This window comes from Fukomys damarensis, unplaced genomic scaffold, assembly GCF_012274545.1.
Source record: "Fukomys damarensis isolate Sample0158 unplaced genomic scaffold, DMR_v1.0_HiC HiC_scaffold_12, whole genome shotgun sequence".
Lineage (NCBI taxonomy): Eukaryota > Metazoa > Chordata > Mammalia > Rodentia > Bathyergidae > Fukomys > Fukomys damarensis.
In genome coordinates this window covers 15143528-15167700 of record NW_022900924.1, presented here as the reverse complement: position 1 = coordinate 15167700, position 24173 = coordinate 15143528, and the positions used below count along the sequence as shown (strand labels likewise).

Here is a 24173-nt window from a genome sequence, read left to right as displayed (position 1 = left end):
TTTTTTTTTTTTTTTTTTTTTTTTTTTTTTTTTTTTTTTTTTGAGACAGGGTCTCACTGTATAATGAAGGCTGGCCTTCAACTCCCGGAAATCCTCTTGCCTCAGCCTCCTGAGTGCTAGGATTACAGATGTGCACCACCATGCCTAGTGGTCTGGGTTTTTCAAACATATATTTCTCAGGAGATCCCAGGACTGGACCCTCAAGTTGCTTGAGAGGTATTAGCTGCCCCTGACGTAAAGTCATTGTGGCCCATGGATTTTTTTGGCGGGGAGAGAGATACTAGGGAAGGAAAAGCAGCTTTTTAACCTTTGTCAAGCAAGTGCATTAAGAACCAAACAAAACTATACTTATTGACCATATTTATTTCCCAAAGATCAATAATTTGAAAGCAAACAGGCAGGAAGGACATAATCTCCTAATAAAGGGCAATCTTTAGTAAGGACATCGAGTTATGGGAACATTGCATGGCTTGTCCCCCTGCCCCCCACTGGTTCTGGGGTTGAATCCAGGGCCTTCACACTAAGGTGCATCCCCGGCCCTTTTTATTTTGAGGCAGAGTCTCACTAAGTTGCCCAGGCTGGCCTTGAACTTGTGATCCTCCTGCCTCTGCTTCCCAGAGGTATGAGGCTCCAGAGATGCCCGTTTTCCTCTGGATAGGTGAGTGGGACAGAGTTCTTCTGGTTTCTCAGCCAGGACAGTGAGAGGAATCCCAGGGGCCATTGCTGAGGTCCAGATCTTCTCATTCACAGTTGGGGAAGCGGCAGCTGGAAGGTGGGCAGTGTGTCAAGAGGCAGGTTCGGGGTTAAGTCCGAGGCCTATGTTCAGACCCCTGTGTGGGCATTTAGCAGAGTGAACTGGGTGGGGGAGACTGCACTCATAGCTCATGGCTAAATCCCTCTCAGGAATCCTCTCTGCCCAGCTCCTCCCAAAAAGACTCACAGCTGGGCAGATGCTGCTTCCTTGGGGCTCTTTTTTTCTTTTCCCTTTTTTTGAGGCAGGATTTTGCTGTGTAGCCCAGGCTGACCTCAAACTCCTGGTGATCCTCCTGCCTCAGCCTCTTCAAGTGCTGGGATTACCAGAGTGTACCACCATTTCTGTTTCTGAGGACTCAGGCAAAGTTCGTGAAACCCACATAAGCTGAATCACACTGCTCCCTGCAGTAAGGCCAGAAAGGGGAATGGGTGATGACGACACCCTCGTGTGCTTTGTGCGTGGCTCTGTGTCTGGAGCAGCAGGGACACAGGTGGCAGGAATTGCCACTTTCATTTATGCTTCTCCTTTCTGCCTAGTTTAGAGGAAGCCGTACTAAATTTCTCTTAATTGTGTTTTGAGACAAGATTTTGCTAAGTTGCACAGGCTGGCCTTAAATTTGAAATCCTTCTGCCTCAGCCTCCCCAGTGGCTGGGATCATAGGCCTTCACCACCACACCTGGCTCCCCTTGAAACTGAAAATCTTCATTTCCTTGTTTTTCTTTTCCTTATGATTATATGAGTCATTGGCCTGAAGTTCATGGTTCATGTTTTACTTTGAGAAGAGCTATGTTCCGCAGAAATCCCTCACAGAACTCATTCTGTTACAGGGAAGTAACTCCCAGCCTGAAGAACAAGTACAGAGGCTAGGACAGAGGAAGTTAAGAGTAGGGAGTTTTATTGAGAGAAAGCCACCGAAGGGCAGGATGGGTCCCAGACAAGTGGCGTGGTGCTGAGGCTCTTGCTGGGCTTTTACCATTAAATCGTAATGCAGGTTTACCTTGGGTCAAGCTGTAGTCAGCCTACAGGATTCTGAGTTCACTTGGCTAATACTGACTTGGTAGAAAAACAGGGTAGTAGCCGGGCATGGTGGCACACGCCTGTAATCCCAGCACTCAGGAGGCTGAGGTAGGAGGATCGCTGTGAGTTCAAGACCAGCCTGGGCTACATAGTGAGTTCCAGGTCAGTCTCAGCTACATAGTGAGACCCTGTCTCAAAAAACCAAAAGAAAAGAAAAAAGAAAAACAGGGTAGTAGTCGGTGTATAGCAGTGGAAGGGGTAGAGGAGAGGGGCAGTGTTTTGGTCACCTGTCTCTTTGTTTTTTGTTGCCATGTGCTGTTACATTGTTTCTATGTGGTTGTTACACCAACTGAGTCACTGTTACCTTGTTTCTGTTAGAGCACAGTGTATCTGTGTTTGTTACATTGTTTCTTTGTGTTTGCCACCTTGTTTCTGTGTTTGTTACATTGTTTCTAGGCATTTGTTACCTTTCTCCTGCTTGTTGGACCAGCCGCTGAGAGCCCTTCAGCCCCCAGGCCTCGCCATCCTGCCTCTATCCTGTGGCCTAGTTTCTGGACCAGCCCTGGACCGCAGGCCCAGTTGGCCTCAGCTCTGTTCTAACTTAATCTCGGGCCGATCCTTTTCTAGCCACCAACCAGTCTCCAGTTTCGCTGTCTCCAGCAGTTTAAGTGCCAGGCTCTAGCCATGTGTTTTAGAATCTTGGTTCTGCTTTTTACTGTGTGGCCCAAGGCGGATGACTCCTCTCTGAGCCTTTGTCCCCACATCTGGAAAGTGAGGAAAATAAAGACCGTATCGTGAGGTCTCAGGAAGAACGGAGACAGAAAAGCGGATGTAGAGGGCATGGAGCACACGCCCAGGACTTGTCCTCCATCGGGGCCTCTGCGATGCCGCCTACAGGCTCGCTCTGCCGGCCCCGGCAGCATCCTTTGCTTTAGAACATTCAGAGCACAGGCTTTCTTTTTCACATTCCCTTTTCTTTCTACCTGGCAAACTCCTAATTAAACTTCAAAACCCAGAGCGGCTTTACCTCTTCTGGGAAATCTTCTCAGTTTCACTCTGGGCCTGAAGGCTGCTCTTCCTCATGTTCTGTCTGGCTCCCAGGAGTGCTCAGAAAAGGCTCTCTTGCCAAACGATGGGTGTGGGTCCTTTGAATCTTCTCTCAGGTGTCTTCCACGAAGAGCTGTCCTTGCCCTGGAGCTGTCTGGTGACTCTGCCCCACTTGCCCCAGCACAGCCCTGCCAAAGCCTCCAGGGTCTCTAAGTCTTTCTTTTGCCAGATTTTAATAATAAAAATTGCCTTTTAAAAAATATTTTTAGCCAGATGTGGTGGTGCCCACTTGTAATGCTAGCACTCTGGGAGGCTGAAGCAGGAAGATTGCAAGTTTGAAATCCTACCTGGGCAACTTAGTAATTTAGGGAGACCGCATCTCAAATTTAAAAGGGCTGGGGAAGGCCCTATATTTCTCCCTAGTGCTGCAAAAACAAGCAAACATAGTTGTGATTTTGCAACTGTCATCTTCATGGAGATGAGAAAGAATCACAGGAATCTTTCTGTTGTTTGGTTTTTTCTTCTGAGGTAGCATCTCTCTTTGTAGCCCAGGCCGGCCCAGAACTTGCAGTAATCCTTCTGTCTCAGCCAGGAATTATTTTAAATAATTGCAGCCTGGTGGTAGAGAGCTTGCCTGGTGTACCTGAGGCCCTGGATTCAGAGCCCACACACACACACACACACACACACACACACACACACAAAGGCAAAACAGAAAAACGGGAGTTTGTTCTTTGCACTCAGCCCCTCTGCTGTGACAGCTGAGGGCCTGCACACCGGCATTGCCAGGGTGCTGCTGAGAAAGCCATGCACCACCAGGTGCCCCTGTAATCTCGGCGCTGGGGAGGCTGAGGAGGAAGGATCCCAAGATCGAGTCCATCAGGGTAACGCGGTGAGACCCCGTCTCGCAATATGAAGGGCCGACAGTATAATGTGGCTCAGTGGTGTATCCCTGCGTTCCTTCCCTGGTACCACAGAAAGTGAAATCTGATCGAGTCACATGTGCGCGCTGACCCAGCAGTCCCTCTTTAAGAAGAAACTTAGTCCGCCGAGTGCACCAAGACAGGTGACAGGCAGGCAGGAAGCGTGGAGCTGCAGGTCTGACAGAGGCAGCTTCCCGAGGGCCCTGCACTGACCACGTCCCTTCTGTCCCCCAGGTGGGCCTTCCTGGAGCTTGGCACCAATGGCGACTACAATGACAGCCTGCAGGCCTATGCGGCTGGCGTGGTGGAGGCCTCCGTGTCAGAGGAGGTGAGGCCACGATGGGGCAATTAGGATCCAGCTGCTAAACAGTTCCCTGGGAGGGTTGTTTTATTTTATTTTGCTTTTGACACAAGGTATCATCATTACAACTCTCTGGTCTGGACTCAAGCTTACAATCCTCCTGCCTCAGCCTCCTGAGTGCAGAGAATACAGGTGTGTGCCACCACACCTGGCTCATGGTTCCTTTGATTTTAACTGAATGTATTTGAATCTCAAAATGACATATTGTTCTGCTTTGCTTGGTTTTGAGCTGTACAAAAATGATCCTGGTACTTGTCAAAGTTGGACATTATCTGACACAGGCAGGGCTGCAGGTGATGACCACCTCCTGTGCGGTGGGTCAGGTTGCAGACTGGAAAATAAGTGGGTGTGAAAGTGTGGAGTGTGGTCTGTGTGCCCCTCTCCTCTAGTACATGTCCCAGAGGTGACACAGGGACAGGACCAAGTATTTGAAGCAGCCCCAGAGCACCATGGGACTTGGGTGGAGCTCAGATGCAGGACACCAAGGGTGACTGAGATGGAGCAGGGAGAGGGGAGGAAAGTCTCTGGTGCAACCCCTTCCTGACCCATGCAGCGTCCTGGCCACCGGGCACTGGGTCAGACAGCTCCGGGGCCCTCGAGTGGGCAGACATTGGACTCGGGATGCCCAGCTGCGTCCCCACGCCTGGCCTGCTGGAGGACAGGGCTGTGTGGAGGAGGGGGTCTTAGTGGAGCCCTGGGGACGAGCAGGATTCACATGTGTCCTAGGGAGGTGGTGGCGGGCCTTGCTGACACACATGGCCCAGGAACATTTCAGGGGGGTGGGGGTGAGGCTGGAAGTCACCCCAACCTCTGCCCAGGAATCACATGTGCATATTGGCCTGGGTTCAAATCTCGGCCCTTCGATTCACTACCTGGGTGAAGCACTTGCCGTGTTGATCAGCTTCATGCCACTGTAACAAACACTCTGGAGAATTAACTTACAAGCAGCAAAGGTCACTCAGCCTGCAGTTCTGAAGTGGTCGATTTGGGCCACGTGGCAATGGTGAGGGTGTGTGGTGGGGGTGGCCTCGCTCCTGGCCTGGGGTCAGCTCTCTGTACCTCTGTGGGTGACCTGCAGCACAGGCTAAAGGTCTCTCCTCCTCCTCGCAGACCGCTCAGTGCCTCCGGAGGCCCCGTGGGGACCAGTGTCCCCCCCTGCTGGGTCAGCGGGCAGCCCTGCCCTCTGCTTCCCTGCTGTGGCCTCGCTGCTCAGAAACATTACTTATGAACTGGGAGGCTGAGGCAGGGGGATCACAAGATTGAGGCCGCTGTGGGCTACATAGTGAGATTTTATCTCAAAAAACAAAAACGAAATTTAAAAAATCAGAAACCATAGTCGTGCAACTGGCAAAATACAGGTAGATTGGCCCCCGTGGTACCAGGGAGGAGATGCAGGGTGGCATCGACACGGCTGCGGTGGCGGTGGAGACCTGGGTGGGGCTGCGCAGGTGGCGGCTGGTGGGGTGGGGACAGCGGGAGCCGCGCCTGAGCCCGGCCCCTCGCCCGCAGCTCATCTACATGCACTGGATGAACACCGTGGTGAACTATTGCGGCCCCTTCGAGTACGAGGTCAGCTACTGCGAGAGGCTCAAGAGCTTCCTGGAGGCCAACCTGGAGTGGATGCAGCAGGAGATGGAGCTGCACCCGGACTCCGCCTACTGGCACCAGGTGAGCCCGCAGCCCCGCCCCCACCTCCGCCCGCGTCTCCCCTGTCCTGTCAGGGGTAGGAACAGGGCACTCCTAGGATTCGGTTCCCCCGTGTACCGCGGAGACTGGCTGGCAGGGTGATCATAGGGGATGCAGGAGTTCAACTAAAACTCCCAGGAAGTTCTGTCCGGAATTGGGTGAGCTGCTCGTTGGCGGCAGCTAAGGGTCCAGGTCAGGCACTGTGCTCTTAGACTGCGGGCTTGGTCACCCGTGAACGCGTCAGTCTGTGGACCCCTTCTGCTGTGAGTTACCGGGACAGTTTGTCCCTGTAAAGTGCTGTGGGTGCCTGGCTGCACACCGCCTCCCTTAGGTGTGTCTGTGCCATTTCCCTTGTCTGGGCGGTTTCTGCTGGCCACGTCCCTGCTCGTACCCTCCCGGAACAGCTCTTCTAGCTACCCGTCCCCTCATCCTCCCCTGTCCGTCTGTCCACACACGCACCTATTTAGCCCACGCCCACCCGTCCATCTGTCGGTCCACCCATCTTTGTCCCTCTCTCCCATCCGTCCACCCGCCCGTCTCTCTGCGTGTTCTTCCATCCCTCCGTCTGTCTTGTGTGTGCTTACCGAGTTCTGGTGTGTGCCCGGCAGAGGCCGGTGTGCTGTGGAGGACAGGGGGACGGTACTCATGGTTTCAGGGTGTTGGCTGCGTGAGCCACAGCCCAGGCAGCGGTGTGCAGCCCCTGACCCCAGAGCAGGCAGCTGTGGCCGTGGACCTGGGGGCTATGAGGCTCCCTGGGAGGCGGCTTCGGAGCGGGGCTGTTCAGTGGGGTGATTGGGCCGGCAGCCTGCAGGCCCCGCAGTCATTCGTTGAAAGCAGGAAGGTGCTTGGCGCACAGGACCCAAGGCTGGCTGGGCTTCGGAGGGGCATTGGGCCTGCCCTGCTCGGGCCTGAGCCCTGCGTTCAGGGACAGGGTGACGCTCCCTCTGCCCTCACCTAGGTGCGGCTGACCCTCCTGCAGCTGAAGGGCCTGGAGGACAGCTACGAAGGCCGCTTGACCTTCCCCACTGGGAGGTTCTCCATCAAGCCTCTGGGGTTCCTGTAAGTGCCACCTGCTCACAGCCCTGCCCCTTCCGGCCCCGTGGCCTGTGCCGCAGCCCCGCCAAGCCCCTGCTGTGAAATGGGTGCAGAGCAGCAGGCCTGGTGACGCTGCCGTGCCCGGCCTCCCCAGACTGCTGCAGATCTCCGGTGACCTGATGGACCTCGAGCCAGCCCTGAACAGGACGAAGACCAGGGAAGCCCTGGGCTCCGGCTCCTGCTCCGCTCTCATCAAGCTGCTCCCCGGCCAGCAGGACCTGCTTGTGGCCCACAACACGTGGAACGCCTACCAGTACATGCTGCGCATCCTGAAGAAGTACCAGCTGCAGTTCCGGGAGGGCCCCGGAGGTGGGTGAGAAGCCCGCAGCCCCACTCCGGACACATGGGGTCACTCAAGAGCTGTTCCAGCAGCTCATCACTGGGGGGCCGGGGATGGAACCCTGGACCTGGTGCATGCTGGGTAAGTGCTCTGCCACTGAGCTCTACCCCCAGAACATGTACTGCTTTATGTGAGACATGGTCTCCCTCCTGGCTTTGAAACTGGGGTCCTCCTGTCTCGGCCTCCCAAGTATCTGAGATCACAGCATGTGCCGCTGCGCCTGCCTCATCTTGCCCTTATGATGTGTTTCCTTTCCATTTTTACTGTACAAGTTGCGTCAGTTACCCATTGCTCCATAACCAGGCACCCCATGATTTCAAACAGTTGCCATCTAGTTCTTGCTCCTGTATCTGGAGGAACTTTGCTTTTCTGGGCTAGATGTGGCTGAGTAGGGCTGGGTTCACTGATGTCCTTGTTGTGCCCTGGGCCGAGCTGGCTGGTCGGATCTTGAGGCAGGAGGATAACTTACATCCAAGGCCAGCCAGGGCTACATAGTGAGATCCTTGAATGTGTGGTGATCCTCCTGCCTCAGCCTCCCGAGTGCGGGGATTACAGGTGTGTGCTCCTGCACCAGACTTGGCCAAACTTTAAAACTTGGTGCTGCTGGAGGTGGTAGGATGGCGGGAAAGGGTCCACCCTGTCCCCCAACCATGGGAGGACACATTGGCAGCACTGCTTTTAAGAGGAATGTGGCAGGCATCAGGTAAAGTTCAGAACACATTGCTCCGATGTTCTGATTCAGGGCTAGAGAAACATCTCAGTTTCTGTCCAGGAGAGGACGGGAGGCCATCATGGCAAAGGTGGCGTGGAGACAGCCCCGTGGCCATGAATTTACGTCTCGGCCAGCTTCTGGGAAAGTGACACATTCTGCGCGCGCGTGCAGCTTCTGTGTGACTCCAGGCGAGACCCAAGCGTCCGGCCCATCCTGTGTGTGGCTGCAGCTCCCTCCTGCCTGCTCGCTGGGTGTTACGTGTGTGCGTGTGTCCTGGTACTGAGCGGGTCATCAGCCCCTGGCTACACCCCCAGCCCTCTTACATTCTGTTTATAAACATGTTGCATTTGGTGGCTCACATCCATAATCCCATTGATCTGGGAGGCTGAGGCAGGAGGATCACAAGTTCCAGCCCAGACTGGGCAACTTGGAAACTTACTGAGACCCTGTCTCAAAATTTAAAATAAATAAATTTAGCCAGGGATTTAGCTCAATGACACTGCTCCTGCCTTGCAAGCATAAGGTCCTGAGTTCAATCCCCGGTAGCAATAAATAAATAAATACATTTTACAAAAGGACTAGGGATGTAACTCAGCGTGAAGGCCCTGGGTTTGATCCCCATTAGCACAAAGAAAAAAAAAAACACCTCCCTTTGATTTTCCATTGTTGTAAGTTGCCTTTGTTATGTGATTGATGTGCGGATTGGTGCTGACCCTGGAGTTTGGGATGGATCTTATGTATGTATCTTTCCCTCCTCCCTCGGGTACTAAGGCGTACATTTAGGGCCTCTGCACTGAGCTACATCCCTTTTTAATCTATTTTGTGACAGGGTCTTGCTAAGTCACTAAGTCTTGCAATCCTCCTACCTCAGCTTCCCCAAATGCTGGGATTATTGGATGTGTGATCACACTATGTGCATGTGTCTTTTAATAAATGGCTCCTCTGTTTAAGGAGAGTCCTAGGTTTGCAAATATATTGGGTATTTAGATACTCAGAGTTCCCGCATCCCTGCCCTGCTTCTTCGCCCTGTTACTGTAACATCTCTCAGGCAGGTTTGTTACAAGAGAGGAACTAATGTGGCTGTCGTTCACACTGGGCCTCCCTCCATGCGTGCAGTTTTATGTCTTTGTTTTATTTCATGTTATTTTACAGTGCTGGGGCTGGAACCCGGGGCCGCTCATGCTAGGCCAGGGCTCTACCCTGAGCCACACCCTGCGGGCTGCTCCATGTTTTCTGTCAGGCGGCCTCATCTGCTAATGAGAGAGGGAGCCAGTGCGGGCCTCTTCCCACCTCGAGCCCGAAGTCCTGCTGGGCAGGGTGCAGGGGTCCCCGGCCTCCCTGACTGCACCCGCGTCTGTGCCCACAGAGAACCACACCCTGGCTCCAGGCAACAAGCTGGTCTTCTCATCCTACCCGGGCACCATCTTCTCCGCCGATGACTTCTACGTCCTGGGCAGCGGGCTGGTGAGTCACTCCCGCCAGGGCTCTGGGAGCTGTGGAAGGTCACTTGGCCTACGGGGACTGGTGCAGGTGCCTATAGGAGCTGGGGCCACAGTGGAGAGTAAGGTGGTACAGCCGCCCGCCCCAGGCCTGGGCCCCTGTGGGCCCCCAACCCCCCATCTGGCTCAGGGCTTCAGTGCTGGAACCACTGGGACCTCAGGAAACGCCCTTGAGTGTGGTGACCTCATTTTGCTTTGCTTTTTTCATTTTTTTTTTTTTTTGACAGTCTCACTACATAGTTCAGGCTGGCCTTGAATTCCCTAGGTAGGCCTGGCTGGTTTCAAACTCATGGCCACCCTTCTGCCTCTGCCTCCTGAATGCTGGGACTACAGGCGAGCACACACTTGCAGCTCAGTTTGTTCCTCTGTGCTGAGGATAAACCATCCTCCACCTCCCATGCCCTGTCCACCCATGACCTTGTTCCTGCTTCCCCCAAACTCCCACTCGGTAGGGCTTCTGTACAGTGGCTGTCCCCCCGTGTCCTGTTTTTCCTGGCTGGCGTCCAGACTCGCTTGGAAATCTGTTCCTGGCACCCTCACCACTGAGGCTGGTACCTTTCATCGCCTGGGCGACACTGCCGGGAGACAGAGCGGGCTTCATACAGTGCCCTGGGCACACAGGATGTGGGCCCTGGGGATAGGAGCGGACGCTCTGTCACCCTCTCTCTTCCTTTTGTCCCCCCGTCCCAGCCCAGGGAGGGGCGACAGGACCGGTGCCACCCAGTCCCTGGGGAGCCAGGCCAGAGCTTGCTTCCAGCCAGGTCTTTCATGTTTTCGTGCCTCTGTCAGCCCCTCCAAGATTTAGGGTTGTTTCTCAGAGCTGGGGGTTGAACCCAGGGCCTTCACAGTCAGCTCCAACCACTGCCTGTCTTAGATGTTTGACTTTTGAGCCAGGATCTTGCTAAATCACAAAGGTGCCCCCGTCTCCAGAGTGCATGGGGCTCAGGCATGCACCGTGTCCAGCTGGACTTAGACTCTGAAACTCATAGCTAAAACCCGCAGCATTGCAAGGGAATAGCCACACTGAGGCAGGTCACTCGGAAGCCATGTGAGGAGACGGAACGTGACTGGGCCTCTGTGCTGCTTCCATACGAACATGGGGCAGCAAGGCCCTGCAGCAGAGGTGGGCACCGTGCAGTGGAAGCAGCAGGAGCTGGCGCAGTGCTCAGAGTGCAGCGGGTGCCGCCCGGGCCCTGTGACGGGCGTGGGTCTCAGGCGGGCACAGCCTGGCTGTGAGCAGTGGGAGGGGTGGATGGGATGCTTTTCCATCAAGCCTGCAGCGCCCCTGAGTCCCACCTGGTGCAGTCTGCCTGGCCTGGAGGGCACATGGCCTGCACCTGGCCATGGTTCTGGATGGTGGAAGGAGCTGGGTGAGGGGCAAGGTGGGGACAGGAGTCGGGGAGTGGACGTTGCTAGTGGGTGCACTTCCCTTGAAGATGTCCTTTTTCCTATATAAATAAAAAATCTTACGTACAGAAATCACACCGCGAGCCAGGTGTGGTGGTGCACACCTGTAACCCTTGTACTCAGGAGGCTGAGGCAGGGGCATCACGGCAAGTTCAAGGGCAGCTTGGGCTACATAGCAAGGCTCTGTCTCAGGAAACCAAAGCTAAACCAAACCGAACCAAACACAAAAAAACCACATTGTGAGTTCTGCTGTTCTTTGGCTGTTTTCAGCTTTTGGGATTTTGTCTGTTTTGTGGCATTGGGGACTCATGCAGAGCTCATCCCCAGCCCCCTTGTTTGTTATTTTCTACAACCTGTGTGGTCAGGCTGATGGGCCTCTGCAGGTGTTCAGTGTCCCCTGGGGAATTTTCTCTGGGCTGGGGATGGAGCTCAGTGGTGCCGCACCTTCCTGGTAAGCACAAGGTCCTGAGTTTGATTCCCCCTACCAAAGTGGGAAAAAAAAATAGCTACCTCTGCTTTTGGGCCAGGGATTTAGCTCAGTGGTTCTGCTGCCTGCCTTGCAAGCACAAGGTCCAGAGTTCAATCCCTGGTACAAAAACAAACAAACAAAACCCCACAAAAACCCCCCAAAACCAAACCAAAACAAAAAGTACAGGGTGAATTCGTACTCAGAGCCCCTCTACCACCTTATTCCACCGAGAGACCATCAAGGTCAATCAAGGTCAACAGAACCCTCCTGGCTTTTGACAGGCGTCTGTGAAGAACCAGAGGAGGCCTTGTTTAGAAAATGCAGTGAGTCCCAGGAGAGAGTGGAGGAGGGGATGGAGCTGGGGACAGCAGTGTCTGGAGCCAGCAGATGTGGGCACAGGCCCAGCCCGTCCTGCATCCAGGTCCCTTGGCCATGGAGCCCTGCTCTCAGGCCCCAGCTCTCCCTTTGAAATTTGGGGCAAGATGGGAATGGGTGGGTAGGCGCTGGATCTCGGGGAGACTGACTGACTTGGGGAGTCCCCAGGAGCAGCGTGCTGGGCTCCCTCGGGGCCTGCTCCCCAGGAGAAGCTGGGCACACAGCCATGAGTGCCTCCTGTGCCCGCCCAGGGACCGAGAGGAGCAGCTGCCTGAGCTTGGAGCCTTGAGACAGGAAAAAGCTCTGTAGCCCAGGCTGGCCTCAAACTCATGGCGATCCTCCTGCCTCAGCCTCCTCAGTGCTGGGATTATAGGCGTGCACCACCAGGTCTAGTTTAGGATGTGAGGTTTTAAGAAAGAGCACCCACTTTAGAGCCACTTGGGGGCAGCATGACTGGGAGGTGCAGCCCTGGCCTCGCCCCCACAGGTCACCCTGGAGACCACCATCGGCAACAGGAACCCAGCCTTGTGGAAGTACGTGCAGCCCGAGGGCTGCGTGCTCGAGTGGGTGCGCAACACTGTGGCCAACCGCCTGGCCGTGGACGGGGCCAGCTGGGCAGATGTCTTCAAGAGGTTCAACAGTGGCACGTGAGTGGCTCCAGCCCTGCGGGCTCCCCCTGCACACTGAGGCCCCAGGGGACCCGATGGCGTCTGCAGAGCCCCTCCCTCTTCACTGGATGGGTGGGAGTCCTAGAGCCCCTCCTTGGTCTGTGAGTGAGAAACAGGCTCAGGAAGAAGGGTTTGCCCTATCCCACACAGGCTCCTCAGCACAGAGGGGCCCCTGAGGAGGGCAGGACAGGCATGCAGAATTTAAGGCTCTGGGGACAGTGGCGGGGCATGGAGGAGGTCAGAGGTGTGTGGTGGACCTGGAACAGACACAGTAGAGCTGATCCTCAGGCAGTGGAATTGAGCTTTGTTCTGAACAGCACTAGGGAGCCATAGAATGTTCTAGAAAAGGCAAACAGCATGAAGTAAGAGGGGTGTATGGATCCCTGGTGAAGCTGCCTCCTCAGAGTGAGGACTGCCTGGCCAGACACTCACAGGCTGTCACTGTGGGTGACTCCTGGCTGTGTGGGGCGCTGGGGGCGGGAAGCTGGGGCAGGGCCCGGGCGCTGTTCAGACTCCTGCCTTGGACACGGCAGGTATAACAACCAGTGGATGATCGTGGACTACAAGGTGTTCATCCCCAGCGGGCCCCGCCTGGACAGTGGGGTGCTTACCATCCTGGAGCAGATCCCGTGAGTCCCTGGGAGCAGGGGTGGGTGGAGGGGCACCAGGAAGGACGCTGGGAGGGGAAGCCGGGAGGGGCTGGGTTCGGGGGCCGTGGGGGCCGCCTTCTGACCCGACTGCATGCCCATCTCTCCCGGGTGGCAGGGGCATGGTGGTGGTGGCTGACAAGACTGCAGAGCTCTACGAGAAGACCTACTGGGCCAGCTATAACATCCCGTACGTGCCCTTCCGCCACCTGCCGTGGCCCCGGGATGGTCCTTCCTGCTTGAGCAAGGCAGGGACCCTGCCTCAGAGCCACACTCCAGCCCTGGCCCCGAAGTCCTGGCCCCCAGTGTACAGCGGCATGGGAGGGCTGTGCCCTCGGTCTTTGCTGTGCCCACCCTGGCCTGGCACTCAGACTTTACCCGGGCTGCGTCCTGGGTCCCTGCAACCCCACGCGGAGAGCCGCAGTCTGTGTCCCCTTTCACGGATGCCAGACAGCTCTGAGAATGGGTCAGCTGTCCCCCAAGTCACCCCCACACCAAACACAAGACATCGTCATCACCGCCCCACCTGTGTGGCTGTTAGTGACAGCGTTGTGGACCTCAGCCATGGCGGGTGACTCGGGGTGACCGCCCTGTCCCCGCAGGTCCTTCGAGTCTGTGTTCAACGCCAGCGGGCTGCAGGCCCTGGTGGCCCAGTACGGGGACTGGTTTTCCTACAGCAAGAGTCCCCGCGCCCAGATCTTTCTGCGGAACCAGTCGCTGGTGCACGACCTGGACTCCATGGTGCGGCTGATGAGGTGGGGGCTGCCGCTGCCTCGCCCCAGCCACACATCAGCCTCTGGGTAGTGGGAGGTGCTGGGCACCCTGCGGCACCGCCCTGTGCAGTCGCGAGCCTGGCGCACGAGAAGCAGGCGCCAGACCTGCCGGCCGCCATCCTTGGGAGCACGGTGTCGTGGCTGGTGGGGTACAGGTGTGGCGGGAGAGCCATGCATCCCACGGGACCAAGTGGCCTCGCCTGGCACGGGTGGGGGACCAAGGGCTTCTCTGGGCCGTGCGGATCTGCGAGCTGAAGGCCGGACGGGGTGTGGTAAAGACGGCCAAGGTCAGGGCCACGGAGCTGCCGCCGTGTGCGGCCTTTCCCACGGAGGCTGCTGTTGGCCCCTTCCTGTCTCCAGGTACAACGACTACCTCCATGACCCCCTGTCACGGTGCGCAGCCTGTGACCCGCAGCCCAACGGGGAAAACGCCATTTCCGCCCGCTCCGACCTCAACCCGGCCGACGGCTCCTACCCCTTCCCGGCGCTGCGCCAGCGCTCACACGGAGGCATCGACGTGAAGGTGCCTCCCCCACCCCCAGCCCGAGCGGGTGCGCTGGGTCGGGTGAAGTGGGGCCCTGGGGTCCAGCCACTGCTCTCCTGCCCCAGGTGACCAGCAGGTCGCTGGCCGCGGCGATGAGCCTGCTGGCCGTCAGCGGCCCCACGTGGGACCAGGTGCCCCCGTTCCAGTGGAGCACCTCGCCCTTCCGCGACACGCTACACATGGGCCACCCCGACCTCTGGAAGTTCGCGCCCGTCTGGGTATCGTGGGACTGAGGCGCCGTGGCTGTCGCTGCTGCCTTGTCTGTGGAGCCAGGCAGGGCCCTCACAGCCCGTCACGGCTGGGTGTCTGTGGTGGCGGACTACTCAGCCCCTTGCGCTGTGCAGTCTCTGCTCCTCTGGCCTGTGTCCCCTCCCTGAGGGCAAAGTGGAAGACAAAGGGAAACCAGAGCTCCTCTCCTGCAGGACTGGTGGAGTGTCGGGAGTGTCGCCTGTCACTCCTGCCTCAGCCGGCCCTTTGTAGGATCCCATCGTGGACTGCGCCACCATTAAACATGACAGGCTGTGGCCCCGAGTGTGTTTCTTGGGAGGTGGGAGCCTGGGTGGTGCTGCTGTCCTTAGGGGTGGGCTCTGGTTGTCTGCCATGTGTCCTGTCCGTACTCCTGCCTGTGTGTCTGTCTGCTGTCCCGCTCACCCGCTGTCTGCCTTTGTGGTCACCCATCCACTGTTTACCCATCCATCATCCGTTTGCTTTCTGCTCGTCCATCTGTCCACTCATCCATACCTGTGTCTGCCTGTCCATCCCAGCTGCTTATTGAGCACCTACTATGTTCCTGGTCTTATTCTGGGGTCCTGTGAACCACCTGGACCTTCCTCAGCCCCACTGCGGGTGCAGACCAACAGGGTCCCTCCCCACCTGGCCTTGGGGACAGAATCCCCACACCCTGTGCTCAGTGGGCAGAGAGCACGCAGCCCTGGAGAGAGCCAGCCTCTGCCTCTCTCTAGCCATGGACACTTCCTCTGAGCCTCAGTTACCTCATCTGTAGGCTGGAGTACGACCGTGAGATGCGGTCCCTGGGCGCAGGCGTGCTGAGGGCTCCACGCAGCAGCCTCACGCAGCCCTCACGGGGCCTCAGCACCGACCTTCACCCATCAGTGTGTCCTCGGGAGGCGCGCAGTCCCTGCTGTGGGAAGGGACCCTGGGGAGCCAGTGCTCATGGTCAGGACACGCAGGTGTGTAAGACATGCATGAGTGCTCCGGAGAAGATCAAGGCTAGGATTTGTTGTTTCCCCTCGCTACTCAGTTTGTGGCGTGTGTGCCAACTTCTGTGAAGTTTTCATTTTCTTCCTCCCTCTCCCTCTCCCCCTCCCCCACCCAGGCTGGCCTGGAACTCACTATGTAACCCAAGATGGTCTCCAAACTCACAGCGATCCTCCTGCCTCAGCCTCCCAAGTGCTGGAATCACAGGCGTGCACCACCACACCTAGGACTATAGTGAAAGTTTAAATGAGGAAAGTGTAACAGTGAAATACTGCCAGGAATCCCCTTCAAAATACTTCCTCTTGCTTAGAGCACACCTTGCCCGTGGTTTTTGTGGATCTGAGACTTCTGTATCGTGAGTGCTCTTAGTTGTGTTCTCACGGCTGCGTCAGTGTCCTGAATTGATTTCGTTTTCCACTCATGGCCATTTTGGTTTAGGGAAGAGTAGAGGTCATGTGGTGCCAGCCCCATAGTGAGGTGAGGAGGTTGTGTTGTAATGCCTTTATCTGACAGAAATCGCCATAAACGTTTGATCAGTGAAGGGTGACCAAAAATATGCTGAATGTACTTAAATAAAAATATGTATTACAGTAAAAGACACATTGCCTTGATTTCCCCTGAAAATACATCCACTGGCTTTAAACATTTATCTTAACATCATTCTTGGCAATGTGTCTTTTATTGGAATTTAAAAAAATTTAAACATGCACTGTGTATTTTGTGTATATCTCTTTTACACATCTCTGTTACATGGGAACTGACAAAAGGAGATTTTAACCTTTTTTTTTGGAGACACAGTCTCACTATGTAGCCCAGGCTGTCCTTGAACTCACAGTGATTCTCCTGCCTCAACCTCCTGAGTGCTGGATTACAGGTGTATGCCACTACACCTGACAATTTTTTTAATTTTAAAAACTTTTATTAGTAGTTTGTTGTACATAATAATTACATTAATTACATACATTGTGGGGCACTAACATGGAGTTTTAAAAACTTCCTTCCAGCCCTGCCTCAGCATTTCTGAGAAGTTTGGGAGAAGAGGCTCCCTCTTCCCCAAGTCAGCCCAGCATGTGTGTGTGTGCGTGTATGTGAGCACGTGTGCGTGTGTGTGTGTGCATGTGCAGTACTAGTGATAGCACCAGGGCCTTGCTCTTGCTAGGCAAGCAGTCTACCAATGAACCATCCCCAGCCCCTCTTTTATTTTGAAACAGGATCTTGACAAGTTACCCAGGCTGGGTTCAAACTTGCCATCCTCCTGCTTCAGCCTCCTGAGTAGCTGGGATTAGAAGCATGCACCACCGTGCCCACCTTCTCCCATGTTTTACACACGGACTTCATTGGGAAAGAGGGGTCCATGTTTCAAGCAGGCTTTTGTGACACTTCACCCACGCCATCCTGTCTCAGGGACGGGCATGCCCTCCGGATGCAGTTCTGTGGATCAGACCAAGAGTGGCCTGGTCTCCCTCCCCCGCCCCAAGGTGGCTTTGCCTCCAGTGCAGGTGACCTGTGTCCCACCCTGGTCTCGTGCCTCCACTGCACTGGCTGGCACCCTCGCTCCCTAGGTCTGCAGCACTGTGTGTGGGATGTCGGCTCCTTCTGAAGGCTGGTGCCGAGCAGCTACGGTGGGTGCAGAGGGCATGGAGGAAGACGTGGTGCCGGAAGAACTCCAAGGGTCTTTGTTTCAAAAACATATTTTTTTCTTTCTCAGTGAAAAAGTGCATATTAGAAAAAAACGAGTCAGGGTGGAGCTGGGCTTCCTGGAGAAAGGATAAGACAGGTCCAACCCGGGACGGGAAACGCCCAGGGCAGGGCCACCTTGCCTGGGGGACCCTTATACCACCCTGCTCTGGGGGAATCTGATGTGTTACTTGTGACCAAGGACGCCCACGGAGCGGTCGCACGGTTCCCGAGAGTTCACGTTCGCAGTCTCGCTGGTGACAAGCTAAGGGGCCGCCGGGGACAGGCGCGCCCGACTCCAGTCCTGTTCACCGCGAGGGCCCAGGGACGGGTCCTCCACTGGGCAGCCCGTTCATGCCCAGCTGTTCTTTGAGCGCCCGCAGCTGGGCCAGGCTGATGTTGCTGCCCCCGCAGACGATGACCACGAGGGAGGGCAGGGGGGCCCGCAGCTTGCCCTCGCCCTGCAGCCTCCTGACCACCTGGCTGTAGACTGCGGCCAGCGCCGCCCCACACGCGGGCTCCACCAAGATCTTCTCGTCGTCTGCAGGGAAGGGGCGGGGCGAGGGGAGCGTCAGGCCATGGGAGGAGCTGGCGTCCAGAGCCAATCAGCTCTCAGCTCTTGCCAGGCTCAGTTCCTGGACCAAAGCCCCTTCCTGATTCTTCAAGCCAAGCCAGGCTGAACGCTGATGGACACAAACGGCTGTGGTCATTGGAGGACGGCGTTAGGAAGGATTCTGTGGCGTGAGCCGTGCACCAGTGGCAGGACTGATTAGCCAAGTCTGCTGCAGGGTCAAAGGAATTGCACGGTTGCCTAACTACTACCATCCCTCTTCTTCGAGGTACCGGGGATTGACCCCAGGGCCACTGAACTACATCCTCAGCCCCCCATTTACACTTTTTGAGACAGGTCTCACTATGTAGCCCAGGTTGTCTTGGACTTGCAGCAATCCTCCTGCCTCAGCCTCTGGAGGGCTGGGATCACAGGCATGGGCCACCACACCTAGCTCCCCAGACCTTTTTTATTATTTTTTTTGGGGGGGGGTACCGGGGATCGAACTTATGACCTTGTGTTTGCGAGGCAGGTAGGGTGCCACTGAGCTAAATCCATGGCCCATTATTATTATTGTTGTTATTATTATTTATTGGAGCCGGGCGTGGTGGCGCACGTCTGTAATCCCAGCACTCAGGAGACTGAGGCAGGAGGATCACTGTGAGTTCGAGACCAGCCTGGGCTACATAGTGAGTTCCAGGTCAGTCTCAACTACATAGTGAGACCCTGTCTCAAAAAACCAAACCAACCAAACAAACAGAAAACCCCCCAAATCCAAAAATTATTATTTTTTGGCACCGGGGGTTGAACTTGGGTCTTGGCACTTGTGAGGCAGGTGGCGGCACCACTGAGCTAAATCCCCGGCCCCCTTTATTATTCTTTTATACATTTTGAAACAGGGTCTCACTAAGTTTGTAGTTACCCAGGCTGGGCTTGAACTTTTGACCTTCTCCCCCCAGCCTTCCAGAGTGCTGGGATTATAGGTGTGTTCCCCTCCCCTCTCTCTCCCTCCTCTCTCCACTTGCTAACCCTGTCTTAGCCTGAACTCAAAAAGAGTCCAGTTATAGTAGCACCTCCAAATCCAACTCTGTGGCCCATCCTTTGCTTTTTTATCCTGGCTACCAGAAAGCTCAGAATCATTTTTAAACATTCAGTTATTGTTCCCTGCTGTCATAGTTACCAGGCTCCCTTTCCTCCCCTCTCTCTCCCTCCTCTCTCCACTTGCTAACCCTGTCTTAGCCTGAACTCAAAAAGAGTCCAGTTATAGTAGCACCTCCAAATCCAACTCTGTGGCCCATCCTTTGCTTTTTTATCCTGGCTACCAGAAAGCTCAGAATCATTTTTAAACATTCAGTTATTGTTCCCTGCTGTCATAGTTACCAGGCTCCCTTTTTCCTGAGTGGCTTCAGCATTTCTAGTTTCACCATGGTGGCGCTGTATTATCCCCCCTTAATGGGATGTATCCGAATGGAAAATCTGAGGCAGTAGGATCCTGTGGTACTTGGGGGGCAGCCATAGTCCCCGGAGTGGTGGGCCAGGGCTTGGGGACTCAGCACACACCTGCAAATTTCTCAATGGCGGCCACGGCCTCCTGGTCAGAGATAACCTCAGAAAAGATGGGGTGTTCTTGAAAGAGCTCCAGGGCTTGGGCACTCACTGTGTTCACACCCAGGGCCTTGGCAATGCTAGAGAGGGAGGGAAGAGACAGAAAGGACTCCTGTGACTCTGAGGCCTACTCTGGCAGCCATGTTAATGCTCCCTGGCCTCCCAGGGTGGCACTAGTCCTGTTCCTGGCTCATCTACTTAAGGAGGCCCTGAACATGTGGAAGGCCTGGCACACCTTGGTCCTTAGACAGCCTGTGGCTCACAACAGGTGCTCAGTAATGGCTTCCTCTGTCCCAACTGTGAGGGTGTGAGGTCAGCACAGCATAGCAGCCTCCAGGTGCTGGGCTCAGAAACCTAAATGTTCCTATCCGGATTCAGTCTTCCCTATCTGTGGCAGGGACATTCTAGCCACAGATGGGCATGCCTGGTAGACACACTTCCTAGCATCCCTTGCAACTAGGTATGGTCATGTGATTGGGTTCTAGCCAATGAGAGACAAGAAGTACAGTCTCTGATTTAGATCGGTTTATCTGCCATTTAGCACCTTTATAATGGCGTGAAAGTGATATGAATTCAGTAGAAACTGTACTTCCAATTTTGAATTTGGACCTTTTCCCAGGCTATCAATTTGTGATATAATTCTCTTGCAATGCTGGAGAGCAGCAGTCAGCTATATGATCACAAATGGAAGTAACCAACTTCCAACAAATAGAAGTATCAACTATGTTGATAAGTGAGTTTTGGTGTATTTAGGTCATTCTTGACTTTATGAAAGATAGGTTTATCAGGATGCAACCACATTATAAGTCAAAGAGTAGCTTTGTTGTGTCTCTCTTTAAAGCTTGGGACATAGCCTTCTACCTCTTGCTTCCTCTTTCCTGACAGATGGAGTGTGGATGTGGTAGTTGGCACTCCAGCAGCCATTGTGGGGTATAAGGATGGTAAGGCAACAAGTTGAAGGAATCTGGGTCCCTGACTTCCTGGAGTTGCCCATTTCTAGACTTTCCCAGAAAACAGAAATGAAGTTCAGTCATGTTTTGAGCTCCTGTCTGATGTGGTCCAAACCTAATTCTAAGGTTTGGGGCTGGGATTGGAGCTCCTTGGGAACGAGAGCTCTTTATATACCGGTCTCTCTCCAGTACCAGCTCCCTGGCCTCAGTTTTCTCCCGTGAATGGGCCTCCTCTCCCACGTTCTCACCTGGTGATCTTTGGCAGGGTCACAAGCTTGCCCGCGGTGGTGGCGGCGTGGAAGCTGTGGGCGCCGATGGTCTCCATGGCAACGACAGGCACGTCCCCCCAGCCCACCTCCTTCAGGCCCTGGACCACACCGCACAGCAGGCCCCCGCCGCCTACCGACAGCACGATGGCTCCCGGCTTTGCGATCAGCCCCTCCTTCAGCTCTCTCACCACCGACATGTGGCCCTCCCTGGAGGGCGAAGGGTGGTGGCAGCTCAGGACTGGGTTCCCCGTACACCAGGCCGGAGTCCCAGGAGTGGCAGTTTAGCTAGGGCAGCCCGAGCACACATGCCGTCGGCCAGCAGATGGCGCTAGCGAGAGCTGCCCCAGGCAGGGACCCGTGGGGGGGGCGCTGCATCCGCCACTGCGCGGCCCGCTCTGCACCGGGTGGGGATCCCCAGACCCTGAGCTGTAGCTTCCCACATCAGTCACTTGCCCCCGAGTGCCCCTTCAATGCCCCCCCCCACACTGAGTCACCTCCCAGTCTGCTGTCCTGAGTCTGGGCCTGGGGACGGGGCTGCTGACACCTGTGTGTGCATCCTGCGCCCCTCCTCGGTGGCGGAGGGGGTGGGCCTGGGCTCCACTTACCAGATGAGGGGGTCATCGAAGGGGGTCACGTACACCCAGCCTGGGTTGTTCTTGGCCAGCGCCTTGGCCAGTGCGAAGGCTTCGTCCAGCGTCTGCAGGGTCACAGGAGCGACAGGGTGAGGCCGTGGGGGCCCCTGTGCCTGCCAGCAGCCCTCTCTGCCCCTGCCCGGGCCGGCACATACCTCGCCCACCACCGTGACCATGGCGCCTTCATCCTTCAGCCGCTGGATGGTGAGGGCAGGTGTGGTGCTGGGCACCACGATGGTGGCGGGGATGCCCAGCTTCCTGGCCGCATAGGCGGCGGCCAGGCCTGCGTTGCCCGCTGTCAGGGAGGAGGGAAAGTTGTGTCTGCACCAGAGCTCCGGCTGCCTCCACACCCACCCCCGGGCAGCCCGAGGTGACCGCAGGCCACCTCAGAACTCAGATCTGGGCCTGCTGCAAAATGTGCTCAGCAGCTCATTGAGGGGAGCGGGGGACAAGACCCGCAGGGTGTGGGCTGCCCAGGACATAGCTGGGGACAGGCAGGGAAGCGGCCACTCACCCGAGGAGCAGATGAAATGCTCACAGCCCCGCTCAGCCCACTGCGGAGAGAGGGACAAGGGTCAGGCCGAACGCCCGCCACTCCCGGCTCCTCCTGCTCTTCCCTCCCTCCTTCTTGGGAGTTGGCACCGCCCTGGTCCCCCACTGTTCTCCTCCCTCTTATACAGCTTGGGCCGGTGACCTGGTTCTGGGACCAGCGATGGGGACCTTATGGACCAGCACCTCTGGCCATCAGGGTCCCGGGACCTCCCTGTGCTCCTGAGGGACACAGCACCAGCCACACCACCCCAGGGGCTGGGGCCCTGTCCCTACCGTCTTGCAGAGGTGTCCAATGCCCCGGATCTTGAAGGAGCCAGAGGGCTGGACATTGTCCATCTTGAGGTAGACACTGGTGCCGGCCACTTTGGACAAGGCCATGCTGTCCCGGAGGGGAGTCCTCACGTGCAGGGGCTCCCCGGACGCCATTGCTGAGAGAAGGAGGCCCAGAGGGTCAGGGCAGGGCCTGGGTGCCGGCAGCAGGTACCAGGGAGCAGTGCAGCCCTTTGCCCACAGCCCAGGAGACAGAGAAGGGTCCTGGAGAGCTGGCTGCATAGGACATGGTGGCTTGGACGGGCGGCCTAGGCTCTGCCACAGCTCCTCGCCTGTCAATCAGGGACCAGCATCACCCCACTGCTGCACCAGGAGCACCCCCCCAACAGTGGTGCTTGTGAGGACAAAGCAAGGGTAGGGTATAGTTGTCGCTTACTATGCAAACAGTGCAGGAAGCCCTCACAGGTATGCACAAATTCACACTCACACCCACACGCTCCTGCAGGGGACACTCATGAGAAAAGTCAGGGCCTGGAGGGACTGCAAGCAGCCGTTTTACCATTTAAAGGTTTTGCCCTGGGCCTGGATTACTTATTGCAACACATACATTCTTAAAAACTAATTGTTGGAAATCTCAGTTTTCTTAGGAAAAGCATTTTAAAAAATACTGGGAATTGACTTTGCACTGAGTCAGCCTTTTTAAAATTTTTGTTTTGAGGGCTGGGATTCAGCTTAGTGGTCCTAAATTTGGTCCCCAGTTTAAAAAAATTGTTTGTTTGTTTTGAAATGGTCTTGCTAAGTTGCTCAGCCTGGGCTTGAACTTGGGATCCCCCTGCCTCAGCCTCACAGAGTGCTGAGGTTACAGGTGTGCAATACTATGCCCAGCTATGGAAAACTCTTTACGATTGTTGTTATAATAATCATTACACTTTTTTTTTTCTTCCTGTGCTGGGCATCAGAAGACAAGTTGGCCCAGCCCTGCCTGGCTTGTTTTTTAGATCGCAGCTGCCAGGCTGGGAGGATGCCCAGGGCACAGGCGGAGGCCATGGGAGCTCAGGGAAGCCCTAGCTCGTGGCCGGCATGTTCGGTGACTACCCCAAGGTCACAGAGGAGTAGGGGCAGGGCTGGCATGGGTGGTCTACGGCAGTGGATGGGTTCCCCCAGTGCCCAGAGGTGTGGCCCGGCCTCTCCCAGTGAGGAAGTTGGGTGGTCGGTGGCCGGCACAGGCATGTGGCCCTTTCTGTCCCTCTCTGCTGACAGCCGTGGGGGACACTGCGGTCTCCCCAGCTTGGGCTGAGTCAACAAACATCATCAGGTGGTTGGCTTGGGGCCCCACCACCCCAGGAGCCAGCGACCAGTTTCCAGTGTGGTTCAACCTCATCTCAGCTTCGAGGAGCATCCTACACTGGAGTGAAGTGAGGAGGGGACCTGACACCCCGCCAACCTGATCCCCCTCAAACACACACGCTCCAGCAGGGCCAGGGGAGGGGAGCCCCGTGCATGCGGAGGGGCGGGGAGTACTCAGCCCACCCAAGCCTCACCCCACCGACGGAGCCACGCCTGCTGCCACTTGGCTGATTTTTTTTTTCGTTTGTGTTTTGGGGCAGAGTCTCACTATGTAGTCCAGGTTGGCTTCAAATTTGTAGTGATCCTCCTGCATCAGCCTCCTGAATACTGGGATTACAGGCATGCCCCACATAGTACCTATTTTTTTTTTCCATGGTATGGGGACTCGAATTCAGGACCTTGCGCTTGCTAGGCAGGCAGGGCGCTCCCGAACCACAGCCTGGCCCTTGTACCTAGTATTATATTACACGCATGCTCTCATCTCCCTCACAGGACATCCTTAGCAGGAGGGCCTGCCATCATCCCCATTTTACAGATGAGGAAACCGAGGCACAGTGGCTGGTCCGGTGCGCGGGTTTCCCTGCTGCACTGACCCTCTCTGTCCCTTTTCTGAGAAGCCTTTCCTGTGCCCAGGCAATGTGGTCCTTGGATGCGGGTGAGGAAGGGACCACTTACCCGGCTCTGGTGAGGGAGTGGGGACAGCTGGACAGAGGGAGGGACGCAGGGCGCTGTCCACCGAGCTGTCCAGCTCCTCCGCTGCTCCAGGCTTTATTCCCCCAGGGTCCC

At 56.0% G+C, this 24173-nt stretch overlaps 2 protein-coding genes across 3 annotated transcripts; one reads left to right on the top strand and one right to left on the bottom strand.

Moving 5' to 3' along the window:
- Positions 1–3922: 3922 nt before the first annotated feature.
- Plbd2 (phospholipase B domain containing 2) lies at positions 3923–14841 on the top strand (the record flags this gene model as incomplete). Its single annotated transcript, XM_033762670.1, has 11 exons — positions 3923–4069; positions 5612–5770; positions 6747–6847; positions 6978–7192; positions 9302–9399; positions 12172–12332; positions 12887–12982; positions 13119–13190; positions 13603–13755; positions 14134–14296; positions 14383–14841. Coding segments are annotated over 11 exons (1533 nt in total), but the record flags the coding sequence as incomplete, so codon positions are not given.
- Positions 14842–17284: 2443 nt separating this feature from the next.
- On the bottom strand, positions 17285–24140 carry Sds (serine dehydratase). 2 transcript variants are annotated; one of them, XM_010604116.2, is made up of 8 exons: positions 24063–24140; positions 22044–22198; positions 21733–21772; positions 21374–21513; positions 21192–21283; positions 20566–20793; positions 19323–19447; positions 17285–17753 (listed from the first exon to the last, which is right to left on the bottom strand). In XM_010604116.2, the coding sequence occupies exons 2-8, from the start codon at positions 22194–22196 to the stop codon at positions 17521–17523; spliced, it is 1011 nt and encodes a 336-aa protein (XP_010602418.1). In that variant the 5' UTR covers positions 22197–22198; positions 24063–24140; the 3' UTR covers positions 17285–17520. The 2 variants fall into 2 exon arrangements, with proteins under 2 accessions (XP_010602418.1, XP_010602419.1); XM_010604117.1 differs by lacking the exon at positions 17285–17753 and adding an exon at positions 17760–17994.
- Positions 24141–24173: the final 33 nt, after the last annotated feature.

Bases quoted from the DNA above. Each gene is read 5' to 3' on its own strand.
- Sds (XM_010604116.2), bottom strand. From the start codon at position 22,196: ATGGCGTCCGGGGAGCCCCTGCACGTGAGGACTCCCCTCCGGGACAGC. The intron at 21,284-21,373 runs GTATGTGCCGGC...GTGACCCTGCAG, and splicing joins TGGTCACGGTGGTGGGCGAG to ACGCTGGACGAAGCCTTCGC. The intron at 20,794-21,191 runs GTAAGTGGAGCC...TTCGCCCTCCAG, and splicing joins TTCGATGACCCCCTCATCTG to GGAGGGCCACATGTCGGTGG.